At 51.9% G+C, this 10,290-nt stretch overlaps 1 protein-coding gene across 1 annotated transcript; it reads right to left on the bottom strand.

Moving 5' to 3' along the window:
- Positions 1–323: 323 nt before the first annotated feature.
- On the bottom strand, positions 324–9,420 carry DMRTB1 (DMRT like family B with proline rich C-terminal 1). The gene is made up of 5 exons (XM_043575032.1): positions 8,000–9,420; positions 6,191–6,396; positions 2,630–2,819; positions 1,132–1,262; positions 324–798 (listed from the first exon to the last, which is right to left on the bottom strand). The coding sequence occupies exons 1-4, from the start codon at positions 8,601–8,603 to the stop codon at positions 1,132–1,134; spliced, it is 1,131 nt and encodes a 376-aa protein (XP_043430967.1). The 5' UTR covers positions 8,604–9,420; the 3' UTR covers positions 324–798.
- Between the last annotated feature and the right edge of the window lie 870 nt (positions 9,421–10,290).

Here is a 10,290-nt window from a genome sequence, read left to right as displayed (position 1 = left end):
TTAAGACGTGGTCGAGACCCCAACTTCTCCAGAAGGCTATCTCTGCCCACCCACACAGCCGGGGAAGGGAAACTAGAAGAAATCTTTATATTTTATGTGTCTGAATCCGATTTCCTCAAAAGGTCTCCACTGCTTAAGAAAAAGGTAGTGACAGTAACAATAATAATTAAAAAAATCTAGTAGCCTAGCCCAAGCGTCTCACTTGATAACAGAGGGAAAGGGAAAGGGGAGGTAGACTAGGGAGTGGCTTGCCAGGCCCCTGACCCCCAACCCAACACTGCCTTCCGTAAGGATTTAAAAAGAGAATAAACCTTCCACAAGAATTTCCAATGCTCATTTTATTTCAACAGTCAGCTGTCCCCAGAGAAGGAACGGATACCACAGATGATTTAGAAGCACCATTCTATTGTCTGAGAACTGTTATCAGTGCTTACAAACAGCCTACTTTTTAAAGTTGGCAATCACTATAAAAATATCAAATAATCAAACTTTAATAGATTTTTTTAAACCAGAAATGATGCCTATAATGGCTTAAACTTTATGGATGGGAGCCCCGGTGGTCAGAATGCTCAGTAAAGCCCATTGGAGAAGGGGCGCGGGGCAGTGGCCAGGCAGCCCTCGGGAGCCCGAGCAGCAAGGAAGGACGCTGCAGAACCTGCCGTCAACGCCCTGGGCCCCCGCTGCTCCCACCAGCCACCTGGATGTGCTGGAAGCTTGGTGTCTGTGCCCCCAGCTGGGACCAAGCAGAGGCAGAAGCAGAAGGCTGAAATAGATGTGCCTCCTGTCCTGGAACCCGGCCTGAGGAAATCAAAGACCGCGTCTGGGAGTGAATCTGACAGCGGCACAACCTGGACACGGTTAAATTCATTCCTAAATGTGAGCTTCCACCAGCCCCCCGATCCTCAGAGCCCTGGCCTTCCCCTGCTAACCATCCTCCATCCTGTTCAGTCCCCCATCCCGGGACTGAGAGGACCCTAGAAATCACCCTCCTTCTTCCTGTCTTGAAATGGAAATTAACTGCTCTCTTAAGCCTACTACTATCCTTCCTCCCTACCCATCCCTGAACTCAAACAAGAACATCATCGCTGTAACACCCCCAAGCGCCCCCGCTGCTGGCCCGAGAGCCCGGACCTAGTCGGACTGCTCCTGAGAGGGCGGCTGGCTGGGCTCAGGCGGTGGTTCCTCCCCCTCCTCCTTCTTCTCGGGCGGCACCTCGGGCGGCTCCTCCGGCGCCGGTGCTGGCACCTTCACATCCTGGTCGTCTGTGAAGAACAAAGAAGAGGGGCTGGGTTTACAGGATTCACTAGGAGGAAGATTACCTACCTTCAGATGTAAACTTTCTATAAGGCACTCTCACCCGTCCTGGTCCCCGTGGAGAAGGACTTTGCCTCTCATTTGCTAGTCTGGACACTGGCAATCTAGCCCCCTGCCACATGACACAGACTCAGGTTCAAACTCTGGCTCTGCCTGTGCGAGCTGGGGGATAAGAAGCGAGCTACTCCCCAGCTCTGAACCTCAGCCTCTTTCCGTCAAATGAGAGAGCTACCTGGCAACATCAAGGTCAGCAAGAGGACAAGGGGAAACAGTGAGAACGCTAATGCCTTCCTCGTTCTAGGTTCTGTTTAATCCTCAGAATAACCTCGTGAGGTAGGAACCATTGTTAGTCCGGTTTTGCAGAAGGTGAAGCTGAGGCACCGAGGGGTGAATTAACTTCCCCAAGGTCACGCAGCTGCTAAATGCCAGAGCCAGGACCAATACCCAGGCTGTCTGGCTCCGGGGCCAGCATGCTTCAAGCTACGTCCCGTCTCCCCATCCTGTGGATCTAGGCATCGCACACACAGCCAAGTGTGCGACAGGCCTTAGTTTCTTTTCCTAAGGCGACTCAGGGAAGGTTAGAAAGGGGAAAAAAATACCCTAGAACCCTTAAAGCTGCGAGAGTCTCAAAGGAAAACCAAAGCATTTCTACATCCAGAATTTCAGCTATCACAGGAACCCTGTGACATGACCCATTTTACAGATGAGAAGACGGAGTCCTAGAGAGGGTATGAATGCCCGAGGTCACCCAGCGCACCAGTGGCAGAGCTGTGAAGGACAGGGTCCCAAGCTCCTGGTCTGTTTCTCTCTACAAGTGGCCTGGGGTAAAGGACCCTTCCCCAGCCGGCCCAACCCAGCTCCAGCTACGGCTCCAGGCTCCGCACCTGTCGTTTCCCTAGCCAGAGAGGCCCCAGCCGAGCCAGAGAAGCCTGGCACCTCTGGTCTTCTGAACACACCACATGCATGCCACCCTCCACGTCTCTGCCCACAGGCCCTGGGAAGGGGAGGGAATTAGCAGCGGACCTGGAGCCAGACAGAATTCTGTTGAAATCTAAGCTCTGCCATCTGCCACTTACGTATGCGAGAAGCTCTCAGGGTGCTGTTGGTTTTCTCACCTGAGACTGGGGATCCCCTCTCTTAGATGCTCGCACAGGGAATAAAGGGAGGGATATAAGGAAAGAGCTTATCCCAGGGTCTGATACATTTTAAGTTCTGTTCTCCATTTCCCTTCTCTCCACATCCACTTCAGATCGGGTCCCCCTTCTTCGAGAAAGTCTTCCTGGCTCCCCCAGAAGCTGGACTAGAGGTCACTTACCAGTGGTCTCCTTGTCTGTGTCAGACAGGACAGCAAGAGAGAAAGATGCTGGTGGCGGCGGCGGTGGCGGCGGCAGCGGTGGGAGGAAGTGGAGCGCAGACAGGAAGCCGGGCGGGAGGAACTGAGGCTGCTGCGGAGGCGGAGGCGGCGGGTAGTAGCTTGGCTGGAAGTCTCCCACCGACTCCGACACCTGCACAGCACACACACGGCAGAGAAGCCAGAGAGGAAGAGGCTTAGCCAGATGGGCTGATCAAACAGGTCTCATACTTCTAAATGGGGGGCTCCCCAAGAGGTCGATTCGCCTCTCTGACCTAAACACCTGGGCACAGGGCACTCGGAACAGGGTGTTCAGCAAATACGCACCAAATAACTGAAGGCAAGAACAAATACCGGCACATCTCAGGTGAGCCTGGGGAGCAGCCAGTCCCACCGAGCCCTTTTGTATATGCTTAGATCCATGACCTCACTCCACCCTCATGACCCTAGGAGGGAGGTTCTAGTGTCATCCTCACTATAATGATGGAAAACAGTGTCAGTGAGGTGAAGCTTCGGGCCCAGGGCCACAGAGCTGGTAAGTGCAGAGGCAGAACTGGAGCCCAAGTCTGTCGGACTCCACTGCTCTGTGCTGAATGCATCCCAACCCCCTGTGGCCCCATTTTCTGGTATAGCTAAGGACTAGGAATTGGGAGTCGGGGGCCTTTGGAGGCCCTGTTCCAATACAACAGCGTGTGGTGCAGCTGTTAGAGGCAAGGGAAGCTGGGGGACCTCAGCAAAGCAACTTCAGCAGTTAGCCCTTCCATGTTTCTGTTCCTTCTTCAGAACATGGAAGCTGAGCTCATGCCACGGGACCCCAGGGCTGGAGTGGGGGCATCTGGAGTGAGGACTACACAGATTGGAGCTTAACCCAGAAAGACATGAATGTAATAAAAAAAATAATAATAAATTTCACTGGGGCGCCTGGGTGGCTCAGTCGGTTGAGCATCCGACTTGGGCTCAGGTCATGATCTCATGATTTAGCAGTTTGAGCCCCGTGTCGGGCTCTATGCTGACAGCTCGGAGCCTGGAGCCTGCTTCGGATTCTGTGTCTCCCTCTCTCTCTGTCCATCCCCTGCTCATGCTCGGTCTCTCTCCCTCTCTCTCCAAAATAAATAAACATTAAAAAAAATTCTTAAATAATAATAAATTTCAGATGTAGTTCCTATCATTTACTTCTCCATCCAGATCCTTTAGAGCAGCAATTTACATGCCATGTTCTAGAGAATCCTAATGTCCTAGAAGAGATCTGATGTGCTCTTAAAAGTGGTCTTTGTTAAGGCAGTTTGAGAAATCCCACACACTGCCCCCACACCGGTGAGTCACACAGGAGCATGTTAAAGCCTTGAGACAATCTGCAAAAATCATTTCCTAACTCGTTAACCACAAGGAAAGGAAGAAAGCCCACCTTTAGGTGCCTGCTACATGCCAGACCCTGTGCCAGGCACACATTACCACGCATTACACCTATTCCGTCTGTCAATGGCCCCGTGAGATAGGTACTCTTACCCCTACTATACAGACCGAGAACCTGAGTGAGATCCTCAGAGGTTACATGACTTCCCCAGGCCATATGGTTAGTAAACAATGGAGGCAAGATTGGATCCCAGGTCTGTCGAGCTCCAAGCTTGTGCTGTTTTGTGGGAAGAGAACAGAGGAAGTAAAGCAGCAGCAAATGGGGCAGGGACAGGAACAGGAGGCTGAAGACCTCTCCGGAGAGTATCTCAGAGCCTGGGCAGGGTGCAGCAGGACAAGGATGAAAGCAATTCATAGGCTCTTGGGTTTGAAACAGCTTCACAAATAAACGCCTGATCCTTTATCCAGACGTGGAGGGGGTGGGAAGGGGGATTATTAGTGCTTTAATTCCAAGCTGCTCAGCCAAGTCTCTCCCTGGATCACAGCTCCTGCCTGGGGCCTGTGGTGGCAGCTCAGGCCCAGATAAACCAACTGAGATCACACTCTTAACAAAGGCCGTCTGGCAAGCCTGTCAATCAGAGCCCTACCCTGGACGCCAGGCTCCATCCAAGCTTCTGTGTGAGCAGACGGTGGGTGCGTGCTCCACTTGGCCAGGGCCCCCTCTTTGTGTGAAGGCTGGAGGCACCGTGCTCTCCTTGGGCTGCGAGGGGGTGGCCAGCGCCGACAGAGTTCAGGGGTGTGGGGAGTCAAGGGCCATGTCTGCTCCTCCTCTGCACGACAGACACACCTCAGGCGGCACAAAGTGCCAGGGCTCCAGAGTTGGGGTGACTGCCACTCTGTTACTGAGCAGCTGTGTAATCTGAATCCCCAGTTCTGTGACCATGAGCAACTACTTAGCTTCTCTGAGTCTTCTTCCTCCAGTCTACAGTGGGGTAATACAGCGTGCCCTGATGGCTCACATAAGGGTCAGGAGGCGCCCCAGAAATTCTCAAGACCAGTGGTTTCCAAACTGTTTCCCCTTGAATCAATGGAAAAGGACTTATCAGTATCTAAAGTATCTGAAACAGACAGCAGAGACGCTGCTGGGGCTGCAGCAGGAGTGGGGACCCAGCGCCCTGGGTGCATGACCTGCCTGGACACCTCTGGAAGCTCAGCGCTCCACACTCTGCAGCTAAGACTCTCGGTACGCGTTAAACAAAGAAGCCCGCTCTGTCCTCGCTCTTCTCTACCCTCCACCCAAGAGAAACACCTAACACCCGGAGTTAGGCTTTTAGTTCTGAGGGAGGCAGGAAAGGTAATAGGGGTCTACTTTTCCGTGAGCTTGAGCTGCATTGGAGTGGACCTTCCCTACAGGCCCAGCCTCATGGGCCCAAAGTCAGGACTGGATACCCAGGCCTCTACCCTGCAGTCATCACAGGTCTCAGGGTTGCCAAAAGGGAAAGGGCTTTTAACCACTCTGGTCTGGAAGGAGCTGGTAACCAAGGCCACAAAACCTGATCACCCGGACTCATACCTCACATAACAGGGATGGCCTGACTCTTACATACTCAGTATTCAAAACTCCAGGCTTATGTCGGGGGAATGTTTCCATATTTTTCATGACTCAGCTTAAATTCCTCCTGAAAGCCCTCTGCAGTCTCCAGCGGCCCATACCTTGGGGCGGGGGACCTACGTCTGCTCCTGGCTCCGCCCTCAACTATGTGGTTCCAGGACAGTGATGCCTCCTTTCTGGTACCCGGCAAAATGAAGCACCCTTCCAACATCAGCATCCCGTGAGTCCAGGCTGGTGGTCACTCACCCGGTCGGTGGTACTGTGTGGCTATTCCCGGGTTTATCTGAGATGTGTCTGCATTCATTCTTGCTTGAGCTCCCAGCTCTGAAAAGCACATGCCACAGCCCAGGCCAACTTGTTTACACGCGAATGGACTTGCCTACACATGTGCACTCCCACAGGTGTACATGGCACAAGGTCAATGTTATATCCATCCCACCAGTGCTCAGGGCCTGGCACAGCCTGGCACAGCGGTCTGCTTCCTGGGATTGAGGATCCGTAATGGCAACAGGGCATGTGGGATAAGCAGGAACCAGGAAAGGAGTGAGGAGGGGACTTACCAAGCTTCCTCCATGGTAGGGGCTGCAGGACACATGCCGGAAGCCCCGCTGCAGGGGGATCCCCGGAGGCGGGGATCCGTCCTGGTAGCCCAGCGGGAATGCACAGTAGGAATGCATGTTGGAGCAGCTGGGGTACAGCTTGGAAGGCTGTCTCTCCAGGTGCTCAGGCCCCACCACATGATCTGAGCTGATGTTCAGAGGGAGCCCTGAAAAGGTAAGCAATGACGGAAGTGTTAACACAGAGCTAGGAAAAAGAGCATCACATCACTGTGCGAAGGCAGCACACAACACTAAGATCCACTTAGAAAGATCTCCCACATCCATTATGCTTTTGATGCTCCCTGCTTTTTAAGCCCTTCAGCCACGTCCCACTGCTCTTAGAAAAAGTCCTTGGCATAGCCACAAAGCCCCATGAGGGCTGGTTCCTGCCTCCACTCCAGCCCCCGCATGCACTATAACCCAACAGCTTCCCCTTTCTCATCAACCTCAAGGCCTTCACAGATGCTGTTCCCTCAGTTTAGAAGACTTTCCCCCCTAATCCCACTGTGCCGCTGGAAGTCCTCAGCTCCTACTCTTCCTTCAGACCACAGCGAGCCCATCAATTATTAGAGCTCTTTACATTGATTTGTGTGATTCCTCGACCAGTGCTGTCCCTCCCACAAAGACAAGATCCTTGAAGGCAACAAATGTGCCTTTGCCCTCTTCACTTCTTCATCACTAGTGAATGGCACATAGTTAAATGCTCAGCCCCTGTTGAGATGGAACAAAGAAAGGCACTGTGTCTATGGAAAGGTATCTTCTAGAATTGCTATTTCAGGTCTGTCTTCCCCATCTAGTTTCCTGGGGACCCACATTTTACTAGAAATGTCCCAGAAGACAGAAATGGCCTTCAGAAAGCATCCAGGCCGGTCCCCTTAGCGTAGAGGGGAGAGGCTGCCACAGAAGGAAGGAGCTTGCCCAAGGTGACTGAGCAGTTCCCCTAGCCTCCTGTGCTCTTCCTACCACACTGCCATAGGGAAAACCAAAAAAGAGCGTGTCTCTGCCCATAAAGAGCGTCAAATCTACATATGACTTGCGATTGAAATTTTAAGGAGGCTCCAATCTATGACTTGAAATTGTACTTTTAATAGTGCAAACCACAAGACATAGAGAACCATGTAATTTATGCATGTGATGGGTGGGGAGAAAAAGAAGCAACATCAATATTTCAACCGTTCTCCAGTGGGGAACATAAAACGGTCTCATTCCCACGCCCGGGAAAAGGGTGCGTAGGGGTGCGCAGGCGCAATGGGCTAGGGCCCTTGAAGGGGAAGTCCGCTGGGAGGAGCCTCCAGCTTCTAGAAACGGAAGGAGTGCGCAGGCGCAGTCAGGGCTGCGCAGGCCCACCCACAGTGGCCTCCTGAAGGAGGCGCCACCAGCCCAAGAAAAAGGCGGGAAGAAGCGCGCAAGCGCAGTAGGCCGCCTCTCGAGCGTCTTCCTGAAGAAGGACCCACAGCCAAGGCGTCTGGGGGCCATTTTCTTTCTTGCTAGACGGCAAGGCAAGAAGCTAAATTTTAACATTTTAACGGCTGTCAGAACCGCCCGTTCCTTTCTAACTCTCTCCCGTCACCTTTTTCCAAAATGCCACCCAACCCAAATCTCTATTTAGAGGAAAGCTTCCCAAAGCAAGAGTACCTCTGGAAAGCATTTTCCCCACCCCCACCCCGAGGGTCCATCCCCGCAGGATGCAGGATGGCCTGGGCTGCCAGCGTAAGGCACTGGAGAGGAATCCCAGGCGGGGCGAGGCCACGCAGGGCCTGGGAATCTTACCGAAGTCGAACGGCGGGCTGGGCAGGGGCTGCAACGGACTGCGCAGCCCCAGGCGGTCAGGGCACCCCCTGCCTGCTACCTCCATCCCAAGCTGGGGCCCCACCGAACCGGGCATGGCCACGGCGGCTCGATCGCCGCTCCGCCCCACGTGGCCGCGGCCGCGGCCGCGGCCGTGGCCGCCCAGAACTGGCTGGAAGGCGCTCGGGCCGGGGCTCGGGCCCCGTGGGGGCCTCTCTGGGAAGCCAGCGGCCACGCGGCCCTCGGGGCCCGGCTCCCAGTCTCCCGAAGCGGTCAGCAGAGGCAGCTGGCGGAGGCCTGCGCCCAGGGCTGCGGCCGCGGCCGCGGCCCCTGTCAACAGCTCCGGGCCCTGCGCGACGAGGGCCCCGTCCTGCTCCTCCTCGGAGGCCTGCTTCTTGAGCACCTTCTGCGCAGCCATGATCTTCTGGCGCTCGGTGATCAGGTAGCACTTCTCGCAGGTGCACTGCTTCCAGCGGCACTTGCCCGCATGGCCCTTGACCGGTACCAGAAAGCCATGGTTCCGGCACCTGGAGCACTTGGGGGTGCGCAGCATCTTGTCGGCCAGCTTGGCAGGGTCTTCCTTCATAGCACAACCGCCACCTCTGGGAGCTGCAGAGCGAGTGCGGCAAGGATAAGCGGCGCCCCACAAGTCTCTGCTGCTGGGGACTTTGGATACACTTGTAACAAAGCAGTTCTCCGTAGTCCCGGGAACTGCTGCAGGACCCTTGCATTTTCCCTCCTTTTTTGGAGTGCAGAATTTGGAGTCGTTGTGTGCTTTGGTTAATTACATGCAAGGGATTGAGTTGATTAAGTTCTTCATGGAATGCTATTGCATGTATGTCTTCTGTGTTATCTGAAGTCTTACGCAGTTAATTTTCCAAACTTTCTGTTCCCGCCACACCGCAAAGTATTTTTGTAACTTCAAAAAAGGCGGAGTGACGTTCAACGGTCCACAGATTTAAAGCACCAGAGAAGCCGAGCTCTCAGTAAACCCATTCCAGGAGAAAAGCATTCTAAGAGGGAAACCGTGTTTCTCCTCCCAAAAGTTGCTGCTTCTGCTGAATTTCATTTCTCTCTCTTTGCTGAGAAGCAACGGTTCACAGTCATGCTTCCAGAATATTCTCAAGAGCTCCGTGCAGTGTGATGGTTGTGCAAGGGTCTGCCCTTAGAGGAAGACTCTTACTGGTATAGAAATGCTTTTCTGGAAAATGGTACATTGCTGTTGTGGATGCCTTCCAAAGTAAAGCGTATTTGCGACAGGATATTTTAGCATGAGTTTTTTTTTTAATCATTTCTTAACGTTTTTTACCATTTCTTAACGTTGCCAGTGAATTTAGCTATCCCTATAAAGCAGCCTGAATATCGGGACACCTGAAAACTGGCACAAATTTCATAGTTTTACAATGCTACTAAATTAATTCATTTTCTTGTCTGATAGAAATTTATGCCACTCTGAGGTCTTTTTTTCTTTTCTTTTTTTAGGCCCTTAAAATAGGAAAAAAAAAAAATGGGTCACTAATACCTAAGTTGAAAAGCCTATAATCATAGGGTCAGTCATATTTAAGGAGATAGTTACACTTAAAACCTGACTAAAATGTGTGTGTTTTAAACTGACCTTTTTCTGAATTTCTTTTTCTGGTAGGAGAATGGTAGAAGCCGAGGCCTCGTGTCCACCTTGACTTTCCTGAGCTCGTGGTAGTGGCTGTCCTTTGCACTTCTCGCGAGCCTCCAGACAATAGGAAATGGTTGCCCTTCTGAGGCTGATACCGAAAGCAGAAAAGAGGTTTGTAAAACCCTTTTCTGCTTGAAAGAAACATATTCCTCATTTTAATAAGAGGGCAAAAGTATATGCTTCCTGTATTATTTGGCCCTTCAGGAATTCCACTGGTAATTTTATAGCCATTTAAAGAGATCGAGATTTGTCTCTGCTTTGCTTTAACACCCTCTATCTTAGTTTTTGATTTAAAAAATATGATCCTGTATATAAAAGGACAGGCAAGCTCCTTTTCTGACTCCACCAATTCAACACGTCTAACTTTTTCACTGCACTTGTCATTTGAAAATGGTCCTTAAAAATCATAGTTTCAGTACTGCTGTCAAAAAATCTGGGGCATAAACTGCATTGTTTCATGATAAGGTCATATTCCGCATTATCAAATTTAAATTTTAACATCAAATAACATCGGATGATGAGACAAAAAAGAAAACTGCTCTCATTTACATTTCATGCTTGACCACCCAAGCTCTCTTCATTTTCCTATTAATGGTTTAAA

The sequence above is a fragment of the Prionailurus bengalensis genome, chromosome C1 (genome assembly GCF_016509475.1).
Source record: "Prionailurus bengalensis isolate Pbe53 chromosome C1, Fcat_Pben_1.1_paternal_pri, whole genome shotgun sequence".
In the NCBI taxonomy this organism is placed as follows: Eukaryota; Metazoa; Chordata; class Mammalia; order Carnivora; family Felidae; genus Prionailurus; species Prionailurus bengalensis.
Note: the sequence above shows the minus strand (reverse complement) of the source record. Positions and strands in the feature narration are given on the sequence as shown.

Coding starts and splice junctions, on each gene's coding strand:
- DMRTB1 (XM_043575032.1), bottom strand. CDS start 8,603: ATGAAGGAAGACCCTGCCAAGCTGGCCGACAAGATGCTGCGCACCCCC. Junction 6,397..7,999: donor CAGCCCGCCGTTCGACTTCG/GTAAGATTCCCA, acceptor TTACCTTTTCAG/GGCTCCCTCTGAACATCAGC. Junction 1,263..2,629: donor CACAGACAAGGAGACCACTG/GTAAGTGACCTC, acceptor TGTTCTTCACAG/ACGACCAGGATGTGAAGGTG.